The following is a 26795-nucleotide window of genomic DNA, read 5'->3' on the forward strand; positions in this document are numbered from 1 at the left end:
TTTGTTATTTTTATCTGACAATCAGTAACATATGAGGTGGAGGGCAGAGAGTGACGAATCAACCGAGTCCAAATCGAGAATCAACAAAGAAAATTCCTGAGCCAGCTGGAATATGAGCCTGGAGACTAGTGCATTTCCTCTGCTCTCTGCATTTAAGATTCCTTTGCTACCTTTCTTTTTCTTTTTCTCTCTCTCTCTCTCTCTCTCTCTCTCTCTTGCTCTCTCTCTCTCTCTTGCTTGCTCTCTCTCTCTCTCTCTCTTGCTCTCTCTCTCTCTCTCTCTCTCTCTCTCTCTCTCTCTCTCTCTCTCTCTCTCTCTCTCTCTCTCTCTCTCTCTCTCTCAAATTCAAGGGTAAAGTTACTAGACTCCACCCACAGCGGGCGGAGTTTCAGACCCTCCACCAATAGAGCTACCCTTGTGTTGCATTTAAGAATTTCTGTGTCCAATCCTCTAACAGCTGCTCAAGACTGTCTCCTGAAGCAACCCTGAGGTTTCCACACATGTGGATCACCTTTTACAGTCAGTTGCTGCCCACTGCCTGCTGTAGATGTTTTACCAGAGGAAGGAGGGGAGAGGAACTGGATACTTGGCAGTAGGGACTGTTGAGGGGAGGAGAAGGTTGGTGAAACTCCCAGATTTGTGTACTTAAAGGGAGAGTGAGTGCTCAGTGGAGACGAGACCCACACTTGAACTGCCCCAACACAGCTGGAGAAGGACAGAAAGGGAGGGAGGGAGGGAAGGGGAAGGTTGTTTCAAAATAGAAGGCGTCGCTGAAATAACAGTGAGAAGATTTTGGGCTGAGCTTTCACAGATTTTAGGATGGCATTTGGGAGAGGAGGCCAGAGCAGGCAGAGCTACCTCAGTCTCTTAACACCAATGGAGGGAGAGAGGTAAGAACTTTTTCCTCTTCACACTCTCAGGGACTATTCTCTCTCTTACCTAAACAAAGGAAGAAACCAGCTATAATTATTTCAATGACAATTGGAACTTAGGCATTCAATGTATTTTATTGATCATTGCATCTGGAGTGTCATCTATTGTCCGAATTCAAATACAGGCAGGAGAGGCCAAAATCTATTACATCCTTTGTGGCCACCATATTTGCATGTGAATTCGAAACCTAGTAGCATTTCAGTAGAGGTGAGGTCGGCAGAGGAAATTCCGATACATTTCCGTATTCTAAAACAGCTCCTTATAGAACAAACCCAGTCTCGCAGAAGCAATTGGTTTCCTTCTCCCCTTAGTCTCACATGTTGACCTTGTTGCATTGCGGTTCAGTGACTGCAGGCATTTCAACACAAGCTCAGTGGTTGTGAAGTGCAATGTTGGTGTGGAAGTGTAGCCTATAACCTCTACCATGCTTCTCTGCGTCCCTTAGTCACTCCCTGGAATTTGGAGACAGCAGCTGCATTCCTGGCTGAATCTGTGATGATTAAAACCCTACGGCGTAGTATCCATTTCACGAAGTCTCTCTGAGTGCTGATCTAGGATCAAGTCCCCCCCCCCCCCCCATCCGTGTAATATTATTAAATATGATCAAAAGGGGAAAACTGATTCTAGATCAGCACTCGTACTCTGAGGCAATTTGTGAATATGGGCTCTGGTCTTTCTTGAGAGGCAGTAGAGAGTTGAAGGGGTTTAAGACCAGTCTGACAAGACACCTTTAACAAGTTACTATTTTTAAATACTTTCAACACAATCCCAATCAAAGCTGTGTGTGACTTTTTATGTCAGGTTCCAGTTAATCAAGTGCATGAGGGCATTTCCATGTAAAAAGCCCCATGAGCATTTACATGTGAAGTTCGTGGGGCACAACAAATTTGGTGTCAAATATTGTCTATCTTTTTTTTAAATTTCACTTCTTCTGGATCGGTGTCCTGTCCACGGGACAGTTGAGCTAACGTAGGCTAATGCGATTAGCATGAGGTTGTATGTAACAAGAATGTTTCCCAGGACATAGACATATCTGATATTGGCAGAAAGCTTAAATTCTTGTTATTCTAACTGCACTGTCAAATGTACAGTAGTGATTACAGTGAAAGAATACCATGCTATTGTTTGAGGAGAGTGCACCATTTTGAACATGACTTATTAATAAACAAATTAGGCACATTTGGGCAGTCTTGATACAACATTTTGAACAGAAATGCAACGGTTCATTGGATCAGTCTAAAACGTTGCACATACACTCCTGCCATCTGGTGGATAAAATCTAAATTGCACCTGGGCTGGAAAATTATGGCCTTTCTCTTGCATTTCAAAGATGATGGTACAAAAAAATACAAACGAACGGTTGTTTTTTCTTTGTATTATCTTTTACCAGATCTATTGTGTTATATTCTCCTACATTCCTTTCACATTTCCACAAACTTCAAAGGGTTTCCATTCAAATGGTACCAAGAATATGCATATCCTTGCTTCAGGGCCTGAGCTACAGGCAGATAGATTGGGGTATGTCATTTTAGGCGAAAATTGAAAAAAAGGGGTGGATCCTTAAGAGGTTTTAAGGCATACTGTATATATATTTCCCAACCATTTTCCATCCCAAAAAATTGGAATAAACAGAGGCCTTGATTTCTGGTTCAAACAGATGGAAAGGGGGTCTTAATCATCTAGCATAAAAAGTCTTAAAAGGTATTATAAATACAGAAAAACACAAAAATGTTGAAGCAAAGACCCCTGCCAACTAATATCAACACTTATATTTAGTTTTGCAGAAATTATTGGCCTTCTGTATAGTTTTAAAGGGGCAATCAGCAGTTGCTACGTCTTTTTGTGTACCCATTGATTCTTGTAGAATATAACTTATAAATGCCTCATGAGTTCAACATTCGTACCCCATCAGAACCCCAAATATAAGCTTGTTTTACTCCAATACATGTGAACAAACACTATACCCTCTAAACATGGTTAAAACTATAATTTTGATATCATGGATGGTCAGTCCTTGCATTAATGGCTCTGTCTTTGAATTTGAGAGTGGTTACATTTCTCCAGTCCCATCCCTCAGCTTTGTTCAGAAACAGAGGCTGGTACAACGCTTTGTTATTGTTTCTACTGCTGATTGCCGCTTTAAGAAATATTACTACAGATATATACAGAAATTCAAAAAATCCTATGTGTAGCACCTTTAAGATATATACGTGTATCACCTTTTACAGTCAATTGCAGCTTTAATAAATATTGCCTAGTGTCTTGTCATTCTGTTACCAAAAACCGACATATCTTTAAAGGCGCTACACCTAGAATTTCTCCCCTATGTGGAAGCTAGATGAATTGCAACAGCACTAGGCTGCATTCAAAACAAATTTCCCGTTCCCCTGCATCCTATTTCCTCGTAACATGACTACTCGCGCTTGAGCCTTTTACTTTCGGTTTAGGTTCACCAGCTTCAAACCACTTGAAAAAACTATATTTTTTTGTTTTGTTATTGAAAATATATTTCACATCGATTTAGATGGTGCAATGATATCCTACACTTTTCAGTGCTTGTTTTCTCACATAAACTGAAATTGAGCGAACAGTGTAGAATTTTAGCAGCCATGAAATGACAGAGCAATTTCTACATTGGCTGCTTGACCCAATTTCCAGTAGATAACATAGCCACAAAGTCAAAACAGCTTTCCCATTTTGAACACAGATGCCGCTCTGGCGGGGGAAATCAAGAGGTTAATATCACGGCCAAACACAACACTGGCGGGTAAGTAATATTGTGAAACACTATCATTCCAATATTACTGGAGATATATTATGGACATTTTCTCAAATTACAATACAAAAATTCAATGTGTAGCACCTTTAAAACATATTTTTGAATTTCTCTCCATCATAAGGAGGGAGGATAATCAAAGTTCACAGAAGTAACAAGTAAAGGTAGACCAACCAAGTTGTTATATTGTTATTAATAACAATTTGGTTTATGATTTATTAAGTGATTAAAACGTGTCATTCTGTTCAATCGGTAACAGAATGACTGCAACTCAATTTGCTACAATGGGAATTTGTAGTATTCACAAACCACAGTTGGGTCTCCCGCTACTGTCCTCCCTTCCACTGGCATAATGTTACGTTCAACTCATAACTGTTTTTTTTTCTTTTTGTCATCTGGTGGTTAAAGCAAGAGTGTTTAAACAGTCTGGACAACCCCTCCCTCTCTCTCCCTGTCTCTCTTCTCTCGCGCTCCAGTTAATTTCACCTCTCCCGGTTCTTACTGACACCTACCCATGAGCCCCCTCTCTTTCCATTTCCTGTAACCAGCCCTCTCACCCACTGAGCACCAACCGACACCGGATGTCCATGGATGTTTGGTCAGTCCAAATCTGAACCAATCATAGATGTCTGTTTCACAAGTTTGGACAGCACCGTACAGTAGAGCATGGTACATTAGATTTTAAGTACAGTAGAGCACACTAGAGTACGGTATAAGTTATTGTATTGTACTGTACTGAACTCTACTCCATTGTACTGTACTAAACTATACTCTACTGTGCTGTACTGTACAGAGTTGTATGGTTTGTATAACTTTGCAATCAATGGTTTTTGTTTGGCATACTTTTGTGAAAAATCAGAGTCAGCATCGATCTGTTTCCGTGGAATTACCTATAACACATTTTTTCCTGGTGTTGTTGTACTGTGCTATATGGTATCCTACAGTATAGCCTTGTGGCTTTGTGTAGGGTCCTTCTGTCAAGCTTCCCTAATTCTTCCCTTTCCCTTGATGACTCTCGCTCTCTCTCTCTCTACACTATATTAAATTAAATGGGTAAATAATAGTGAGTGTGGTTAAGTATGGGGATGTTTGTGGGTACTTAACACCACCCACAAGCCTCAACTGTTAACTTGGCAGGGAGCCTTCCTTATTAAGCACACACTAATTTAAATCAAATTAGTTTCTCTACATAGCCCCTCACGGGGGAAACCTTTTACATCTGTGTAAACCTCCTTCACCTGGTTTCTCAGTCATAGGGGTAATACAGTGAACTCCAAAAGTTGTTTTGGCTCCGTTCTCCAGTACTTTGGATTTGAAATGATAGAAAAGTATTGGGACAAATACACTTATGTGTATTAAAGTAGTTTTAAAGCCTGTGACTGAAAACTTGTTGGATGCATTTGCTGTTTGCTTTGGTTGTTTCAGATTATTTTGTGCCCAATAGTAATTAATGGTAAATAATCTATTGTGTCGTTTTGGAGTCACTTTTCTTGTAAATAAGAATAGAATATGTTTCTAAACGGTTCTACATTAATGTGGATGCTAACATGATTACGGATAGTCCTGAAAGAAACAGGAATAATGATGAGTGAGAAAGTTACAGATGCACAAACAAACAGAAAATGCAAGTTTGTAGTCAAAAGCTTGATGTAATCATTGTGTGCTAGGAATATAAACTTTTGACAACTTTAATCCACATACTGTATAAGTGAATTTCTCCCAGTACTTATGGTTCCCTAAAATGGGGGGAACTATGTACAAAAAGTGCTGTAATCTCTAAATTGTTGGATGAAAATACCCTCAAATTAAAGCTGACAGTCTGCACGTTAACCTCGTAGTAATTCAATCAAATCAATCAAATGTATTTATAAAGCCCTTCTTACATCAGCTGATGTCAAAAAGTGCTGTACAGAAACCCAGCCTGAAAACCCAAACAGCAAGCAATGCAGGTGTAGAAGCATGGTGGCTAGGACAAACTCTCTAGGAAGGAACCTAGAGAGGAACCAGGCTATGAGGGGTGGCCAGTCCTCTTCTGGCTGTGCCGGGTGGAGATTATAACAGAACATGGCCAAGATGTTCAAATGTTTATAGATGACCAGCAGGGTCAAATAATAATAATCACAGTGATTGTAGAGGGTGCAACAGGTCAGCACCTCAGGAGTAAATGTCAGTTGGCTTTTCATAGCCCGATCACTAAGAGTATCTCTACCACTCCTGCTGTCTCTAGAGAGTTGAAAACAGCAGGTCTGGGACAGGTAGCACGTCCGGTGAACAGGTCAGGGTTCCATAGCTGCAGGCAGAACAGTTGAAACTGGAGAAGCAGCATGACCTGGTGGACTGGGGATAGCAAGGAGTCATCAGGCCAGGCAGTCCTGAGGCATGGTCCTAGGGCTCAGGTCCTCCGAAAGAAAGAGAGAAAAAGAGAGAGAGAATTAGCGATAGCATATGTAAATTCACACAGGACACCGGATAAGACAGGATAAATACTCCAGATATAACAGACTGACCCTAGCCCCCCGACACATAAACTATTACAGCATAAATACTGGAGGCTGAGACAGGAGGAGTAATTGTATCATTTCACAACCAAAGTGCTGGAGTACAGGGCAAAAACAACAAAAAATGTGTCACTGTCCCAATACTTTTGGAGCTCACTGTATATACTGTCAGGTAACAGGACTGTGTTTTTCTCTAAGCTGTCAGTGAGCTGTCAGTGTTTCTCAGAGCTGTCAGTGTTTGCACGCTACCTGTACAGTACTGATAGGGTTTGTTTGGTGAACCTGGATTGAATTTCATGAAGTCACCTTGCTAACATTAATAAACACTCCTGTGGACTGAATGCCTATATACTGTACACTGAGTGCACAAAACATTATGAACACCTGCTCTTTCCATGACATAGACCACGTGTCCAACTCATACCAAGAAGGGCCGAGTGTCTGCGGATTTTCGTTCCTACCTTGTTCTTGATTGATTCATTAAGGACACTAATTAGCAAGGAACTCCCCTGACCTCCTTGTCTGAGGCTGAATTGAAAGGAAAAAACAACAACCAGCAGACACTAGACCCATCCACGGAATGTGTTTGACACCCCTGACAGACTGACCAGGTGAACCCACGTGAACGCTGTGATCCTTTATTGATGTCACTTGTTAAATCAGTGAAGATGAAGGGGAGGAAACAGGTCAAAGAAGGATTTTTAAGCCCTGAGACAATGGAGATCTGGATTGTGTATGTGTTTGATTCAGAGGGTAAATGGGCAAGACACGGGGTATGGTAGCAGCTGCCAGGCACACTGGTTTGTGTCAACAACTGCAACGCTGCTGTGTTTTTCACGCTCAACAGTTTCCCGTGTGTATCAAGAATGATCCACCACTCAATAACTCAATATTTGGAAGGTGTTCTTAATGTTTTGTACACTCAGTGTATGGTTACAGAGAAAGGTAGCTGAATATGGGTATGGTGAGTAGCAAGTCATTTATGGGCCCAGAAAATTTGACATGCCTCTCAGTCCCTTTTCTCATTGGATAAACTAACCCGAGTTGTTATTAAAAGCTAACACAGCAACGGACACTGTATTTATCAGAACCCATGAGGATATCAGAACATAAGGATGAAATGTTCTGTACAAGTGGCCCCAGCCATTGAGGCCCTCATACTGTTGAGAAATCCTGCCTAGTGTTTTATCAAATATTACTGCAGAAAATTTTTACAAAATGTAGTGGTTGCAACACCGTTGACCTCTACCCAATAATAATAGGATTGAGATGTTTGTTGATGTGTATCTAATTCTGTTTGGCTTTGAGTTAGAGTTAGAGGTCTCCTGTGGATTTGAGGCTGCATAGTAAGTGAGAAAAACAAGCTGTGAATGCCATTAGAGAACACTCCTTGAGTTAAGAGAACATTTGTCAATCTCTTTTGGAAAGGGGTACTGTAAAACGTGTTTTCTATAGCTTAGAGTGCTACATAATTTATCTCAATACGACACATTACTCTATTTGATTTCTCCTTTCCCAAAACATTTCCACAGTTTCTGGGATGGCAGTCACAATTCACACTGTTCATGTAGTCTACGTGGTAGTTATCCATTGCTCTGGTCTGTTTGTGACATCCTTTATTGGTTGCTGGAGGACCTCTTTAAAGATGCTAGCTAGCCTTTGTGCCGCCATTGTTTTACCCCTTTGCGACAAAGTGGTGTCCTCAACATGAATATCAGAGAGGGTTGCCAAAGTAATTAGCTGCCAGGCAATGTTGTACGTCTGCCCACCTTGTTACTTAACAGAAAGGCCCGGTCTTTCTTAACCTCTAACAAACCTTGAACAAAGCCACAAAGGACTTCTCTTTTTCCTGTAAATCTCCTTTTTAATGAGGGACAAGTAGGTTTCTCTTAGGTTGTATGCCTTTTTGGATTCTAACTTGATTTAACATTTATTTGTCATGTGAAAGTACATATGATTTTGAAAGGCATTTAGAGAAACTACCATTTCATGCGTCCTTAAAATGACAATTGTTTATAAAAAATGTATTTGCTCGCTTAAGCAACCGCAATATTCTTAGTCCCTCTTAAGTGCGCAAAAAAGGAAAATAACACCAAAATCCCTTCTATCTCTTCTCTTGTCTCCTTCACAGATCTGGCGCTCCCCTGACTGTGTGATGTAGCCATAGCAGACTCCTTTCTCCCCATGCCCTGCGTGCCACAGAGGGCCAAGCCCTAGACCCTGCAACCTGGCATGGAAGACCAACCCTCCTCCAGCCCCAGCCCGGAGCCTGCCACCTCAACTCCTACCCCCACCTCGCCCCCCCCTTTCCCCCTTAGCCAGCTCCTGTTCCAGCAGCAACCCGGGCCCCCGGGCTCAGCTGTGTCGGCCCTGCAGTCCAAGGTCAAGGCCCTGTCTGAACGCAACAAGGCTACAGGGAGGGAGGCTTTCAAGGCAGGCATGGATAAGAAGGCCTTTCCTGTGTCTTCTTCCCGATTTGGTCCTGTCCTGGTGAGCTGGGGCTCAAGTAGTAGCGACGACGATGCAGAATCCCAGGGTTCCACGCTCCACCCAGTGGTGCCAGACAGCCTGATGGAGGGGGTGGGGACGGGTGGGTTGGACTTCAGCCTGCTTGCGCTCCCACATGGGCTGGGTGAGGGCTCCAGCCTGGAGAACCTGTCTGATGGTAGCGCCAACTCTAGTCCCCTTGCGGATAATGTTAGCGCCGCTAATGCTAAACCCTGTGTCCCTCTCAAGGGGTTCTGGAAGGCCACCAGGCCCGAAACGCTACTGCTGAACGGAGACGCTCCTCAGGCCCCAGACAGGCCTTTGGCCGGGTTCCCTGGGGGCCAGCAGAGGAAAGCCAGGGCCCACGGCGGGGTGGGAAGGGAGCTGCTACGCCGTGACAGCCTGGAGGGTCTGAGGCGGTGTATGGGCGAACTGGGGCCCCAAGGGCCAATAGGGGGCCTGTGGAGGGCTGACAGCCTGGAGAGTCTGTGCAGCAGTGGGAGTGCCATATCTCTAGCAGAGAGAGTGGAGATGAATCGGGGCGTCCTCAAGCAGATGCTGAATAAGAGCCAGGGACCAGAGCCAGGGAGCCTCAGGCCTCTGCTCTCTGGAGCCTCGGTCCTCTGCTCTCTGGAGAGGGAGCAGAGTGCCGAGGAGGTGACCCAGTGCAATGGGAGAGGTACAGTAAAGAACTAAAAGTGTGAGAAAAACTTGTCAATAATCAACTGACTCGCTTTCTTGATGTCTATACTATTCTCTCTGGTATGCAATCTGGTTTCCACTCAGGTTATGGATGTGTCACTGCAACCTTAAAGGTCCTAAATGATGTCACCATTGCCCTTGATTCTAAGCAATGTTGTTCTGCTATTTTTATTGACTTGCCCAAAGCTTTAGATACGGTAGACCATTCCATTCTCGTGGGCCGGCTAAGGAGTATTGATGTCTCTGAGGGGTCTTTGGCCTGGTTTGCTAACTACCTCTCTCAAAGAGTTTTTAAAGTGTATAAAGTCCGAACATCTGCTGTCTCAGCCACTGCCTGTCACCAAGTGAGTATCCCCAAGGCTCAATCCTAGGCCCCTACGCTCTTATCACTTTACATCAACAACATAGCTCAGGCAGTAGGAAGCCCCCCTCCCCCCCCCCCCCACAGGAGGCCTTTTTGCCTTTTTGGTAGGCTTCATTGTAAGTAAGAATTTGTTCTTAAACTGACTTGCCTACGCCACCCACTAGACCTAAAACCATGGATTATTTTAGCGATATGTGTGAGCGGTGGTGCAGCTCGGGGTTAGGGTGATAACCGTAGTAAAATCACAGCGTGTAGACCCCTTAATCCTCAATGATGTGAAGGGGTTTACCCGAGAAGGATCTGCTCTATTAGAGTAGAGTACATTTCCCCAACACTCAGTTCATATTCAACACAGCTCATGGTCAAAGTGTGTGACGAGTTGAAAAAGCGTCAACAAGTGTGATAAAGTGATAAAGTAAAAAGTGATAAACAAAGTGATAAAGTAAAAAGAAAATGACAATGGAAAGTAGAGAGAAACCCTTGAGAGGAGAAGGAGGGCGGGGAGGTAACAGGCCATTTCTGACTGTTGACCAGATGTTTATTGAATGTAATGCCTGTCTAATTGCGACTGTCTCACAAACAGAAGTTGTCTTCCGCCTGTGGGTTGCTCTGTCCCTCACTCTCATGGCCTCAAATATCCACAGTGCTAAATGAATCATGCTTTGTATATACAAAGGGAAAAGTAAACAAATAGTTAAACTTAATACGGATCTTTTATATTTTTTGCTCATTATTTTTTATTGTAGTTTCCAGAGAAATAAGGAAATCAACGCCATTTCAATACTGGAGGGAAATTATACTTAAGTCTGCCTGGTTACAGTGTCTATTTATGTCCCTATAGGTTTCATTGCACTGAATGACAGTGACTGGGATTCAGGAATCTCCCTCCAAGACAGCGAGCACAGCCAAAGGTACAGTAGAACCTCCTGGAGAGCTACTGGGTATGCAGCCTTTTGCTCCAGCCCTGCTTTAAAACACCTGATCATTGTGTTAGAGTAAAGCTGGAACAAAACCCGTGCACCCAGTGGCTATACACTATAGCTTAAATATGAACGTATCACAAACAAATGTCATTTGGGTACCCAAACCCCCAACCTAAATACTTTCGCTCTAATACATCTAGAAGATACAGCAGATGCTTTCACGACACGAGCAAACACCAATGACCCTACTGCTTTGCTCTTGTATCTCTCCGTGTTAGAGCCCCAAGCTGCAATTAGTGACAGGGACACAGTGTTTATAACAGCTGTTACTAAAAGCTCCACCCTCATCACCAAAGAGGATTATGATCATATCTCTCTTCTCTGTACCCAGTCACAGACTCAACACAAGAGAAAGGCTTTCCGGTGAAGCACCTAGTATTTGAAACGCACTCATTTGTTTCCCCATTGAGTGCCTGTTAAGCAGGTGTCGTGTTGAAATTGAATGGGCAGCTGTGTGGTTAAAGCTCTGAGCACTGTGGGTAATTGTGTTTTTGGTGTTGGGAAAATGTTCACATGTCTGTAACCCCGCTAACAGATAGGTCTACAGGCAAAGGGACTGCTTCACAGTCCCTCGTTCCCACATTCACAAATACACACACATAAACACAAGCAAAGGCAAACAAGATAAAAGCTTATGAAAAGATACTCTCTCTCACACACACACACACACACACAAAAGCTCATTGATTCACACACACCCCTTGTCAGCCTAATTAGTAGTGACTGCCTGCTCGGCCTAATCCCCTTCTCTATGAGTGTCTCTCCCGCACAGGCGCTGACGTGTGCCTCTCTACCATCTCTCCTCCTCCCCCTCGCCCCCCTGCCAATATGTGTGTGTGTGTGTGTGCGGCCCGACAGGGCCTTTGTGTCCAGCGAGGACCTGCCGCTGAGTCCGCGCCATGAGCAGGCCAAGCGGCTCCTGGAGAGAGCCCGCATGAAGGCCCGGTCCTTCCCCCTCAAGGCTGACCACACCATCCTACCCGTCCAGAGGGACAACCCGTAAGTCTGCTGCTCCGCAAGTGGGTGTGTTTATGTGTGTGGGTTTGAGGGTCGTCTGTGTGTGTGTGTCTGTTTACCAGCAGAGCTTAGCTGTAGCAGACACCTGTAGCATCATAGCCAACCAAACGAGACCAAAGAAGAAAGCGTTTTTAGTTATTTTCTCTCTCCTTTTCTTCCCTTCTGTTTGGTGGGGCCCAGCATGGCCTGTGAATCTCTGTAGGCTTTTGTGCCGGAGCAACCGGACGGCTGTCTTGTGTTTGGCCGGTTAAAGTGTGCTGCGCCTCACTCTCATCTGTTTACTGGCAGTGTTCAGCGTAGCAAGCTGCGACAGGTGGTAGTGATGTGACATATATTGGATTTACTGCTTTAAATGTAGCATTGCTCACGCATGTTCTATTTACAGTGCCCTCTATTCATTTTTAAATGCCGATATGTCACATATGGGTCACACTTTAGTTACACAGATGCTACATTATGTAGTACTATGTATGTAATATTTACATTTATCTAACTAGTAACTACACAATAACTATACAATATGTAGTTGCAGTTTCCATGTACAGCCGGGTAAATAGTTCTAGCAAAAGTAGCTATAGAGCATGTGTATGTCATTAGCCAACTTAACGTAAAGCATTGGCCTATATCTCAAATAGTAGTTTTCGGAAAACTATAGTAGTAATTATGGTGGCGATACAGTTATAATAGTAGTAGCAATGGTTGTGGTAAACGTCAATATGTAAATACACACTTTTCTATTGCTCTAATTTCAAGGCTTTTTAATTAAGTGTATAATAATAATAATAATGGTTTAGGGCAGGCACGGGCGGATTCAGCTGTGAGCTGATTTTTGTTGTTGTTTTTAAGCAGATGGTCGGGGAGCTGGAACATACAGTACCAGTCAAAAGTTTGGACACCTTTTTCTTTATTTTGACTATTTTCTACATTTTAGAATAATACATGATTCCATATGTGTTATTTCATAGTTTTGATGTCCTCACTATTATTCTACAATGTAGAAAATAGTAAAAATAAAGAAATCCCTTGAATGAGTAGGTGTGTCCAAACTATTGCTTGGTACTGTATATATAAATAATTTGTACACTGCAAATTGACTGCAAGAAGCCCAAACGTATATATATATATATATATATATATATATATATATATATATATATATATATATATATATATATATTAGTATTTGACAAACACAGAATCATTTCAAGCCTTGAGTACATCTATTTATGCGTGGGAACAGATTGGTAACAGATTTCCTAAATGAAAATCACTTTCAGCTGATTTGTTGGGGATTTTACAGTCTTATGTCCAACAACGCAAATTATATAAAAGCAATTCTAAAAGGAAAATGAGGGGGGGCACATAAATTTAACCACGAGCAGAATTTGGCCCACGGGCCACCTATTGGGGAATTGGTTTTGGGCATTGGGTTATCTTGGTTGCTATGTCAGGTTCTCTCTCTCTCCTCTCTCATCTCTCTCTCTCATACACACAAGTCTATTTCCACAATATGCATTACGCAATCCAGCTGGAATTATACACTTCCCCAATCTCAATCCTAATATCATGGTCCGGGAGCAGTGATTACTGATTACCTCAGCACATTCACTCTGAGCAAGGCAGGATGTTCCCTCATACAGCTGTCAATCAACAGACAGCATCAACATTCGCTCCAGATTATAATGATTGGATGGAACTTTTTGGATACCGACCAACCACTAGGTGATATGACAGAAATGATGTAATAATGCCCCCCCCCCCCCCAATTACAATCAACTATTATCTCAAAATGCGATTTGAATTGATGTGATTGCGGTGACATAAGTTGTCTTGTTTATTCTTTGGATAAGAACAATTAATTTGGTGTTTTCTGTGTTGGGTCTGATTTAATTTGAAAATATCTCTGGTTTGGAGGGAGCTTCCTGGTTGTGATTTGATGCTTGATAAGACTGATTCCCTCTAATGCTTCGCTACACATCTTCCAGCTGTTACCCTCAGCCCCCCCACCCCCCCACACACACACCAACCACACAATCCCAGGGGTAGAAACCCAGTGTGTGAGGAGTACATACAAGGAAAGCACAGTACAATACTCCCCTCAGCTCCCCAGAGAAATCTTAGCCAGCCATGCAGTATCGTGTTCCCCACCATCCAACAGTGTGGGCTCACAACTGTCAATCACTTTATTTCCATGGACATTTTTCCAAATGCATTTCTCATTTACATTTATAGATGAAGTTGTATATGAACAATAGCGTAAATTAATTACACTCTCTCTTGGATATGACTCAAGATAGCTGTCCATTATTGTGGTAACAGAGGCTATGTGATTGGATACAGACAGAGAGGACGGCCATACTGGGGATGACCTTTCCCTTAGCGAGAGTTGGGAATGTAGCGGCTGGGACAGACAGGGGCCAGAACATAGATAAGAATCCCACAGGCATCCAACCAATCCTCTGTGTTAGGAGGAAAAATGCTGAATGCTTCTTTATGGGGTTTCAGTCTTTTTTTCGGGTTAGGGTTTGTGTGTGTGTTACCTTACCACAGTGATGCCAGTGTGTGTTTGTGTGTCCTTTTGGATGTGTGTGTGTGTGTGTGTGTGTGTGTGCATCCATCCACAGGGAGCAGCTGTCGACGGCTGGAGCTTCCTTGCACCGGGCTCCGCTGGCGGGGAAGGACGGCCAGTCGGTGTCGTCAACGACGGTTCCTGCAGTTACCTCGTTCTCGGGAAACCTCAGTGACTCCTCCAGCAGCGACTCGGCCTGTGGCCCCCGCCGACGTCCCGGCCAATCACCGACGCGGGTCCGCTTCGAGGACGAATCGGAGAAAGACGCGGAGGTGCGTTACTTGGAGAGGCTCCGTCAGAGAAGGAGGGCGGGTGAGAGGGCCCAGGGTCTTCTTATATCCAAGCCCAATCTCTCTTCCTATGTCAACGGGCGGAGGGAAACTGATCCAGGAACTGGAACAGTGATCGAGCGAGGGCACAAGAAGGCCCACAGGGCACAGGAAGGCCACTTAACCTTTGGCAGCCATTTCAAATCCGTGGTGGCACAAGAGGAGGCGCTTAACAGGCAGTGCAACTCATGCGGAACGTTCCTTGAAGGAGGGGTCCTGAACCCAAACCTCCATCGGAACCTTACATCCCTGAACCTCCCTCAGAACCCTTCACCCCCAATAGGGCAGAACAACCCGGTGAACAGAGAGGGGGAGGAGAAGGTGCTGATGCCTTGCTGGGTGGCTCCCAGCGAGCCCAGCCGGACAGTTCGTACCGAGCTGATCAAGGAGACATACATTGGGAAGGTAACCCCTGGCGATGTGGCAGATAGCGAAGGGACGGGCCACGGCTCGGTGGGAGAGACGGATAGCAGCAGTGGTGGTGGTGGAGGTGGTGGGAGTGTTCGAGTGTCAACAATGAAGGTGAAGAGGAGGAGTAGGAGAGGTGAGCTTTTGGGCACCAATGGGCAAGGAGCACCCAACACGATGCCACCAACGCCACCAGCACCCAGGCCCAATCACAGCTTGGCGCCGATGAGCTCAACCAATGGTATTGTGGCGGTGCCACCCAACCCGTACCCCATTGAGCAACCAGAGTCAAAGGTGGTGGGTTTTCCCACTCACTCCCCTGCGCCCCCAGATGAACCCATAAACAGTCCCCCGTGCCTCAAGGGCGCCCCCTTTCCCCCTTCCCCAACGCCCATCAAATCAGCTCTGAAATCAGGACCCAAGAGTCGGCCCAATAGCCAGCGAGTGGTCAAACTCATGCCTTCACCACAGTACCACCTTTTGCCCCAGAACTCCTTGGAGGACCATGGGAGAGGGGCCGCGCCTAGCACCCAGAACAAGCACTCTGTCGGAGGGAACTTCGTGGAGTATGGTTCCTCTTTGGGGCTGACTTCCAGCACCGACACAATGATGCCCTGTATCAGGCCTGCCTCCCTGCTGAAGACCTCTCCATCGCCAGCTAGGACAGCAGCAGAGAAGATGGGGGACCCTGCGGCACCAGGTCAGCTTCAAATACACACACACACAGACACACAGAACACTAATTCTACCCTTAACCCTAAATCCCCTAGAAATAACATTTATCCTTGTGGAGACTAACAAAATGTCCCCAGTTGGTCAACATTTTTGGTTTACTAGAAGTCCCCACAAGTATAGTTAAACACGTCCATTGCAATGTACAAGCACAGACACACACACACACTATAGAGTAGAGAGCCCTACACTCCCACACACACACCCTAACTTCTGTACTGTGGGATCAGGGCCCCAGGTTTCCACTCTAGAAACACACTTTCCACTGTGCTCAGAAGAACCAAAGTGCGGCCCGGAAAGACAAGGCGGCCCCATAGAGAAGTTAAATATAAAAACAATCCTCATTAGACACTTTATTCATCACCTTTGAATTATTACATGTTTTATTTGATTTCCCATCACTCACGTCCCAAGATATTACAATGTTATGTTCATCCTCTGACGTTACGAGTCCAGCTGGCCAGGGGAAGTGCCGGTTGGTATATTTACCTGTCCACATGCATGGCACGCTCTGGCAGAGTTCGGCGGAGCGTGTTCGCGCGATACTGCTGTCTGTCCAGTGTGCACTGAGTGCTAGTGTGCAGGCGTAGTAAAACTGGATATAGAAAGATGGCAGCAACCACGAAACAGCGTACGCCACCTCGCGAAGATTATGTTGAAAACAATGGGCGTCCATCTTGAACGCTGTCTCTAGTTAAATTATAAATAATAATATCTATTGCATTTAGCATATGCTTTTGTCTAAAGCGATTTACAGTCATGTGTGAATACATTTTACGTATGGGTGGTCCCGGGAATCGAACCAACAACTCTGGCGGGGAAAGCGCCAACTGAGTCATACAGGCATAGTTCATATCTTTTTTTTACCGTAATTTAACTAGGCAAGTCAGTTAAAGAACAAATTCTTATTTACGTTGACGGCCTACCCCGGACGACGCTGGGCCAATTGTCCGCCGCCCTATGGGACTCCAAATCACAGCAGGTTGTGATGCAGCCTGGAATCGAACTAGGGTCTGTAGTGACGGCTCTAGCACTGAGATGCAGTGCCTTAGACCACTGTGCCACTCGGGAGCCCTAATATACTGTACCTATACTATATACTGCACCTCAGTGTGTGGGACAGCGGATCGGTGAGAATGACATCATGTGTTGCTAATATTCACAGCTCATCTGAATGGCGGACGTCAAAGGTGACGGCATGATCTACATATCAATGGGCGGTGATGGTAAATGCCTTGTTGAGAGCAAAGGAGGTGAATTCCAATGCAGTCGATTTATTCACTACCATCAGACAACCTTTAAGAATAGTTGTTAAAGGGATAAAAATGGGATAAAAAAATTGTATCCACGAGTTCATCTGACTCTGGGGAGATATATAAAGGGCCTCACTGCCAAAATCTCAAAGTATTCCTTTAAAAATAAAGATTAGACCTGAACTGTACCTGAATACTGACACAGACTCTGATCACAGTCACCATTGACTAAAATAGTCTAAACAGTATAAGGTACGGGCATCTCAGAGGAAAATTACTTAATTTTTTTTAAGAAAAAAAAGAAAAAAAAGTTTTCAGTCGTACTCTAGTTCCCTAGTGGCCATTGGTAAATGCACAGCCTCATGGGTAATTAAGTCCATGCTGCTTGTGTCAGTGATGTGTCAGCTTGCATCCACCCATACGTGCGTGTGTGCGTGTGTGTGTGTGTGTGTGTGTGTGTGTGTGTGTGTGTGTGTGTGTGTGTGTGTGTGTGTGTGTGTGTGTGTGTGTGTGTGTGTGTGTGTGTGTGTGTGTGTGCGTGTGTGCCCGGGTCCCAGCAGGGATTTTGCAGTCAGCACATAAACACATCCCCCAGCCCTGTAATCCCACCGAGGCCTGTTCGCCCCGTTTCCACCGGCTGGATGATTGGATATGTGAAGCACCTGATTGTTCCCACTGTGGCCTCTGTCTCTCTCACTCTCCATGTCTCTGTCTATTTCTCTGTTTTTGTCTCTCTGTCTTTCTCTGTATCTCTCTGACGCTTTCTCCCCTCCTGTCTCTAATTCTCTCTCTGTCTCTATGCATTATGAGAAATACTCAACATTACCCCCCCAAAAAATATATGTAGCTAGAAATTCATGTTTCACAAACAACATTCTACAAAAAATGTATCATATCACATGCAAATGTCTCAGTGCTAAGAAGGCTCTAACTCAGGAGTGTCAAACTCATTTTGACCCTCAGGCCGCATTCTGTCTTCCTTGAGGTCTGGAGGGCTGCACTTAATTCATTATATTTTCTGGACGTTAATTATATAGTGCTCTATCCATCGCTTTTGGAATTTCCGATGATCCCTGACTGTCAGCTTTCGTTTCGCTGACTGTAAGCAAATGACAGAGTGTAAAAACTAGAAATGTACACTGACTATGCCAAGCATTAGGAACACCTTCCTAATATTGAAGTCTCTTCACTCTCTCCTCTAGAAGTGGAGCAGCATCATCCAGGGATGGGAGAGCTCTGTCTTGAAGGAACCAGCATCATTACCCCGCCCCCGTACCGCTCTGGGGGTGATGTACAGGTCAGGGGACCAATGAGAGCAGAGCATCAAAGGGAGGACAGCCCTAGTCCAACTCAGTGAGTATTGGTACCTCTCTCCACCACACTCTTATGCTTATTTCTAAACTGACCCGAAGCCTGTATGATTAGGTTCTTCATGTAGATCGTAAAGGATTACCTTGCCCTCTGGTAGGCTTGGTGGAATTCTTTGAGCATTATTTCTCCCATCTTTAGTTCTTTCAGATCAAGGTTAAATCGAGAGTTCGGAGCTGGGCTAGAACTCATAGCTGAGTCACTAATATCACTGTTTGTATATGGCTGAATTTGGCATGAAAGCACTTCAGGCCTGCTCATCACAGTACCTTGATTAGTTGAATTACTGTAGAAGTGTTAGGCTGGAACAAAGCACACTCTTAAGAGTTGCCCACACCTCCCCTAGGTGGAGGTTTGACCCAAAATGAACATCTGTTCCTCTCCCTAATACCTTTCTGAGAGAGATGTTAAAGAAAACTAGTTTTAGATTCCCAGATTATGTTCCATTTTACCATTTTACCAAGCTATCATCTAATTTGGAACTCTGCCTGCCTGCCTGCCAGCCTGCCTGCCGGCCAGTCTTAGCCCATAGCCATTATTAGTCTTCCACAGACTGTTTTTATAGAAACTAGGTCAAACAAGGTGGTTTAGAGTGGTGGTGCAGACATAGATAGAGCACTTCCTCAGTTGAAGCCTTTTTAACTCAACACTGACCTCTTCTGACCAAATAGTAGTAAGTGAATGGATACACATTGCTCATATATGGCTCCTGTGTCAGAGGCGTTAAGAGTTAGTTCTTTCCATTTTCCTGAATGATTTGATTCGGACATAATTTCTAAAAGGTTTTTCCAATCAAATTAAATTAAGTATTTATAATGGAAAAGTATAATGGAAATGAACCAAGCTTTGACCTAACCAGAGTGCTTTCATGATGTCCAGGCTGCACCTTTCTTTTGTTTATGGACTGACTGCGGGTGTGAATTTTCTGGAACCTTCTTGCCAATAGCTAAAGGGCTGAAGGTTCTGCGTATGTCTGAGATTCTCTACTTTACGCACAGTCTCTGCTCTACTCGTTCGGCTGCCCAGAGAACAGGCTACATACAGTATTTAGGTGATGAATGGAGAATGGTGCTTATTCAATGTCTGCAAGATCACATAATGATAGTATGCTACATAACAGAACCGAATATAATAGCATAGTATAAGGTTAATGTAAGGCAAACACCACCTCATTTCTTATGGGATTTTAGGATGATTGGGCGAATGGTCAACTTTTTCAACAAAACACTGGTATGCTACAGTTTGTTAACACCCTCTGCTCTAAAATTCACTCACTGTACATAATTCAAAACAACACTACATAACTAAGAAGATCTACAGTGGGTATAGAAAGTCACCACCCCCTTTCAAAATGTTCACCTTTTGTTTCCTTACAGCCTGAAATGAAAACACATGGAATTAGACCATTCCCGGCTTTATTTACACAGAGTAACCCACAATATCCAAGTGAGATTATTATTATTTTTTAAAGCTCTGAAAATGAATTACAAGTAAAACAGTAAAATACCATATTTGGATAAGTGAACACCCCACCTTAGAATTGCAAACTTTATAACCAACCACCTTCCAGATCACAAATCAAGCTGATTGGCTTCCATCTGTGATCAATTGTAGTGACTTTGATTAGTTCAGAATAAAAACAGTTGTTCATTAAGAACTCCACTATTTAGTAGTGAAATTCAAAGCAAATAATCCACTATGGAAAGTTGTGGAAAGGCACAAAGTCAGGGGATGAATATAAAAAGATTTCAAAGGCTTTGTCTATGCCTCGGAGCACAGTTAAGACCATTATTAAGAAGTGGTTAAGTCGTATGGCACCACCCAGACCCTGCATAGATCAGGCCGTCCCTCCAAACTGGATGATTGGGAAAGGAGGAGACTGATCAGAGAGGCTTCCGAGAAGCCAATGACGGCAAAGACTGGTCAATGTGTGTGACCACAATATCACAAGCGGTCCACAAATCTGGCCTCTATGGGAGGGTGGCAAGGAATAAAAACACTTTACATCTTCCCACCCAAAGAACACCATGCCTACAGTAAAGAACACCATTTCTACAGTAAAGCACGGCGGTGGCAGCATCCTGTTGTGGGGGTGTTTCTTTTCAGCAGGGACTGGAGCACTTGTCAGGACAGAAGGGAAAATGGACAGTGCAAAATACCGACTGATTCTTGAGGAGAACCTGCAGCCCTCTGTCAGGAAGTTGAAAACGGGAAGATGGTTCACGTTTCAACATGACAACGGCCCAAAGCAAACCGCCAAAGCAACTGTACAGTGGCTGAAAGACAAGAAGGTTAATGTCTTTGAGTGGCCTAGTCGGCGCCCCGACCTAAATCTCATCGAGGATCTGTGGAATGACTTGAAGAGTGCAGTCCATGAGCGGTCACCAAGCAATTTGACTGAGCTTGAACAATTCTGCAAGGAAGAATGGGCAAATATTGCACAGTCTAGGTGTGAAAAGTTAGTAGAGACGGATTCAAAGAGACTCATGGCTGTAATTCAAGCAAAAGGTGGTTCCACCGAGTATTAACTCAGGGTGTTCACTTATCCAAATAGGGTATTTTACTGTTTTAATTGTAATTAATTTTCAGATTTTTTTTTTCTTCTCACTTTGATATTGTGGGTTACTCTGTGTAAATAAATAAAGCTGTGGAAAAAGTCTGATTTTATGTGTTTTCATTTCAGGCTGTAAAGCAACTAAAGGTGAACGTTTTGAAAGGGGGTGGTGACTTTCTATACCCACTGTAAATGCATATTCCTATGAAACTGATTGAGATCAAACGGTTAACATGCAGATGCTGCATGGATGTTTCACCAGTAAAACTTGAAGAACTGACTAAGAACTGAATTTCCTTTCACGATTGACAGTGAGGGTGTCCGTAAAATGTGTCCGTAGAGGGAAAGAAACATGTGCAGAATGTGATATGGATCTTTAGCTCTGGGGAAGAGGGTTCCAGGGGAAGGGACGCGGCCGGAACAGGGTGGTTACATTCAGATCCACAGCCTCTGCCTTTTTGTTTTTTTGTGGCGTTGCTCATGTATCTTTCTTTCTTTTCACAGGAGGATAAGCGCAGAGACAGAGCAGCGGGAGGGCAGGTCCAAGCTCTCTCTGCGTCGTTTCTTCTCCGCCATCGGCCTAAACGGAGTGGGGAAGCTGGGTAAAGGGCGCTCCAGTAGCATGGAGCAGCTTAGCTTCCAGCCCCGTGGCCTCCCCGCGGCCTCTCCTGGCCCCACCCCCAGTCCCAGCCTCGGCACCCCCAAGTGCCCAGACCCCAGCCAGCTGAGGAAAGCACCTTCGCTCCAATCCCTACGCATGGTGAGAGAATACCTTCCTTTGTCATGTCAAACGTATCTTTTGAATTATAGGGAATTCTATGGATTTGAACCGTGCTTGTAGTCTGAGAGAGCGCCACTTTGTCTGTCAAACTCTGCTTAATCTATAAGAATACTGAGAGTTTAGTTGATTGGAACATGATGAATAGAAAAGTGTGTAATATAAATATACACGATTTCACACATAACTATGCTATAAAGAGTATATTTGGTAACATTATGCTTTATGAAGAAATCTAAACGCACCAATATTGTGGAAGCTGACAGGGTTACTGTCATGTTCATTTCTCACCACCAGGGGTCCCCCTTTATGCAGCTGAGGAAATCGTCATCAGTCCAGAATTTACAGTCGTCAAAGAAGAAAGATCGCTCCAGTGCATACACACCTGGAGACCAACCCAGCAGCCCTGCTCTCAGGTACAACAGAAACAGACATGCGCACACACAACATTAGAGCTATAGCATCAGCAACATACACATTGGCAAATGTTACAGTAATGTAAGGTCATCTAACATCCAACTATCTGTCACGGTTTAAAGCTTGCACACTGATCTAATATTATGAATGAAGTCAACGTCAAACCTTCCTGATAGGAGATTACAATGCTGGCATGTGCTCAAGTCTCCGTTGATATCATATCTCTGGTATGCATGGACGGCTGCCGTGTGTGTTGTGTAACCGAATAGTTTCCATTTACTGTGTCTGAGGGGGTGTACGGAGTGGAGAGATAAAAATAGAGTGAAAGTGGTGGTGCTGCCCCAAAAAAAGACATGGAACCCAGTAGACTATCGCAACGTCACATCATGATGGACTTGGAAAGGTGGCTGGGAGCAGTGGTGAAATTGAACACGGACTGTTCGGGTGATGTTGTTGACACTGCCTGTGCGTGCGTGTGTGTATGTCTACATGAGTGCACCGGCAGCTGATCCAGGAGAGACCAGAAACGAGGACATTCTAGCCTCAGCCTTGCGCTTAGATAGCCTTCCTCGAGAGGCAGTCAGAAACCTGATAGGCTAGGGACATGACAGCCGTGCTATATATGGACCGAGCTACGTGGCTCTCTGGGAAGTGGGCAGGGGAGGGGCTTCTGCCATAAAGACCTTAATGTAGGGAGCAGACCACCCCCCCCCTCTGCATGCAATGACTGCATTATGTACATTATAAAACGGGAAATGGCACAAGGCAGCACACTTTCCTTTGTCTCTCCATTGACCTTCATTGCTTATTACTGAAATAAAATGGCATGTTTGCCGTAGGATGACATAATGTGGAAATGCGTCAGTATACATTGATTGAAACCCTAATGGCCATACTGAGCGTGATTACTCTATACAACAAGATTACATGCGTACATCCAGTGGTATTGCAGAGGTGGTCTTAGGTCAAAGACATCGTAATGAAGATCTAAGGGTCGACCTATTATTCAGGAAACCACCTGGGAGCGTAGATTGCAATGTCCGTTCTCCAAACTCTGCATGGCGACATCTGAGCCTGTGTCAAAGACTGCAATGTTTGGATTTTGTGGTCAGGAATGAATATTTATTCCATGCTACAAATGGTGCCCCATATGTGTCACCGCAACGCTGCTGTCCTGTCTTTCCAGTAGGGGATTTCAGAGGGCTCTGAGTGTGGAGGATGTGGGCTGCCCTAGCGGGGTGCGCTCTGTGGGGAGGGTGGCCCAAGCCTTCCCTGATGGGACCCTCCTGCTGGAGCTTAGCAGACCCCCCAACGGACCATTCGGCTTCCTCATCTCCCGGGGCAAAGGACGACCAGACTCGGGTACATAAGGACAGGAGAGCTTGGCTCTGCCTGGCCTGGCCTCAGATCTGTTTGTGCTGTTACCAACTCCTATGGTCATTGTCTCGCCATTGGTCTGGACCAGGCTAGGCCATGAACAGAAACAGTTTGGTACCAGGCTAGGATTTGCCCTGTTGTTTTGGTTGTCTTTTCTAATGTAGTCTTCTGTAATCATGTGCTGTTTATTAGAATGTCCCCCTTCTGTGTGCTGGAGGTGTGTTTTTCATCATCTTCTTACTTCTCTCCTGTCCTGCAGTTGAATGTGTGTCCAGTGTTGTATTCCTTTCCTGTTTGTGTGTTAGTAATGTTAGTAATGTATGTGCCCTGTGTGTGTGTGTTAGGCCATGTTTTCCTCCCCTGTGTCCTAAGGTTGTGTTTTATATTAGTTTGTGTGTGTGTGTGCTCCCCTATGATCCTACCGGTGTAAATGTGTGTAACCAGTAAGGCGTATGTGTTGGTAGTGATACTCCTCTCCTGTGGTATCACTACTATTGCCTGTCCGTGTGTTATAAATAAGGTGTGAAAATGTGTGTGTGGCCTTACCAGCAACACGCACCTGTACTTTATCCTGTCTGTCTTGTAGGTGTGTACGTGGAGGAGATGGGCGACAGCAGCACAGAGAAGCTGTACGCGGGGCTTTTGGGAGTGGGAGACGAGCTGCTGGAGGTGAACGGTGAGAAGGTGGCTGGTCTCAGTCTGGACCTGGTGACATGCCTAATGACCCAGGACAACATAGCCTCTATCCGCGTGCTGCGACACAGGAGACTCCCCCCTCCTCGTTAGGCAACCTGAGGACCGCCGGTTACAGTGGAGACACCATGGCAACCGGCAATGCCATGGAAACCGGCAATGTCATGGCAACCACAGACGCCATGGCAACCATTGACGCCACAGCAACCACAAACCCCATTGGAACCTGGGGTGTTGGGGGTATGACAGAGGGACAGTGTGTGTGATCGGCTTTATGACTGTGGCTATTTCTATGCCTGCTTGCTTTGACAGTAGCAATAATGTCCTCTCTAAATAGAGCATTATTCTTCTGAAGACACATCAAGATGTTTGACACGATTGGCTCTCCTATATGGGTCACATGGAGTTGCTATAAGAGCAGTAGCTGTCTCATGTTTCCTCATGTCCTGTTATGTTTCCTCATGTTGTGTTGTGTTTTTTCCTCGAGTTCTTTGGCGTCAGGTGCTCCTTACCTTACCTCTTTTTAAAACACAGCAGTACAAAACATTTTCTTTTATCATTACAGGTAATGCACAAAGGTTTCAGCAGCTCACACATCAATAATACAGTCTAGTAGGAGATCCTCTGTTAAATACCTCATAACAATCTCCTACAGTATTATTCCATGCATCTTTATGCAATTAAATCATGTTTTTATTGTGGTTATTGATTTAGTCAGAAACCAGATCTGGATTTGTGTGGATTAGCAACAGAGATGACATGAAGCATCTCAAAAGTGATACCATTTAAACAAACCTAGCAGTTTGCAGTCTCTTCGAGTCCAAGATGCTAATTTTGCCTAGCCAGCCTTGTGGAGTGAATGGAACTATGGGACATAATCCTCACTGAAAAAGAAGACTGAGTTTTCAGTCTTGGACTAGTAACAAACGTACGTCTTGGATATGAACTGAAGCACTATGGAGATGAAGTACTCTGGATAGCACAGAGTAGATGAAGTCTTACAAGAAATGAAGGAGTCGATGTCTTGAGTTCGGAAGTCTAGTCAAGAATAAGTCACATTTCTCTATAGTCTCTTCCAATGGTGTGTCCTGTTTACTGCAATAGCTACAAGGAACTAGCCCGGGTGCCAGTCTAGCTGTAACCAGCTTGTCTTTGACCATGTTTGTGTTGTTGAATGCAGAAAAAGTCAGGCACCCAGGCTAAAAAGGTACGACTTACTCCAAAGAATGGGATGAGAATAAGGTGTCACAACTATCTACATTTTGTCAATTGTCACAGTAATAACGAACTTGAAAATGACCGCGTTTCAAAACCCAACACGCATGGCCTCAAACTTACATTTTGTTTGTCTTCCTCGGTCCTAATGGATCAACAACACTATCCATGCTGTCTTGATTGTACCGAAGGATCATCCACTTTCCTCTCTGCTTGTGTGCGTTTGCCAAACAAAGTAGAATCAATATTTGTTTACATTTTACAATATAAATGCGCAGTACCCAAATAGGATTAAGTTCCCCTATCAATCAGAAGGTCACGGTTGTGACTGAAAAGCATCCACTTTTATCAGTAGCCGGGTCCCAGATCTGTTAATGCCATCTTGCCAACTCATACGGTCATTGTCACGCCTGATCTGGGACCAGGCTATCTTATCATCGGTCCTTTATTAGGTCATTCCTGGTTGGTTTTCAGTCACACTGATGTTGTCAGTCAGAGTTATGAATTTAGGATTTGTCCGGCAATGGACAAAGTCCTTTCCAATGCTGCTGATTAGTTTTTTTGTTAATGTCATTACAAGACTGCATTTTACACAAAGCAATAACTGCCAAAGTGTTTGGTTGATTGTCTAAAGAAAGACATTGTAAAACCATAAGGTCAAACCATTGGGTTGTAAACGATGAGAAAGTAGATCCGAGAAGTTGATGATGAGAATTCCGACAGGCCCATTTGGAAAATGTGTAGTAAATTATTTGGACCTTTCAACAGTAAACACGTGGTACTAGAGGTCATTACATGCGTGTGACCGTGACGATAGGAAAGTATCGACATTTGAGGAGTCATTCCACATCCTTCATCAGTATTAAAGTGTGCACAGAACAGAGACTTTTCACTGTCATTCAATATATGTATTTTCTTATTTATTTATATCTATGGTTCAAATAAAAGAATGTGAACTACCCGCGTTCTTTCATGCCTTGAATCGGAACATACAATCACTTCTCATTTAATATTGCCCTATTCAAATTACACACAATCTGATATATCAGCATGGTCTGACACGAAGTGTCCTCCTCAATGCCTACACCATCCAAACCCGGACGACGCTGGCCCAATTGTGCGCCGCCGTATGGGCCTCCCAATCACGGCCGGTTGTGCTACAGCCTGGATTTGAACCAAAGTGTCTGTAGTGACACCTCTTGCGCTGAGATGCAGTGCCTTAGACCGCTGCGCCACTCGGGAGCATCTTCACAGGGTCTACAAATCTCATGACCGTATAGATTTCTCAATGGAGTCATCTTTCACCGCTTGAGTCAGTGGCCTCTTTGCCTTTTAGAAAGAG

The 26795-nt window shown here is 44.3% G+C and overlaps 1 protein-coding gene across 1 annotated transcript; it reads left to right on the forward strand.

Annotated features, from left to right (window-relative positions):
- Positions 1–467: 467 nt before the first annotated feature.
- LOC129810993 (uncharacterized protein KIAA1614-like) lies at positions 468–26414 on the forward strand. Its single transcript, XM_055862054.1, has 10 exons — positions 468–890; positions 8339–9373; positions 10602–10671; positions 11602–11742; positions 14385–15766; positions 18254–18404; positions 21478–21733; positions 22049–22167; positions 23355–23530; positions 24132–26414. Exons 2-10 carry the CDS (start codon positions 8440–8442, stop codon positions 24329–24331), a joined length of 3429 nt encoding a protein of 1142 aa, XP_055718029.1. The 5' UTR covers positions 468–890; positions 8339–8439; the 3' UTR covers positions 24332–26414.
- The last annotated feature ends 381 nt before the right edge of the window (positions 26415–26795 follow it).

The sequence above is a fragment of the Salvelinus fontinalis genome, chromosome 14 (assembly GCF_029448725.1).
Source record: "Salvelinus fontinalis isolate EN_2023a chromosome 14, ASM2944872v1, whole genome shotgun sequence".
Lineage (NCBI taxonomy): Eukaryota > Metazoa > Chordata > Actinopteri > Salmoniformes > Salmonidae > Salvelinus > Salvelinus fontinalis.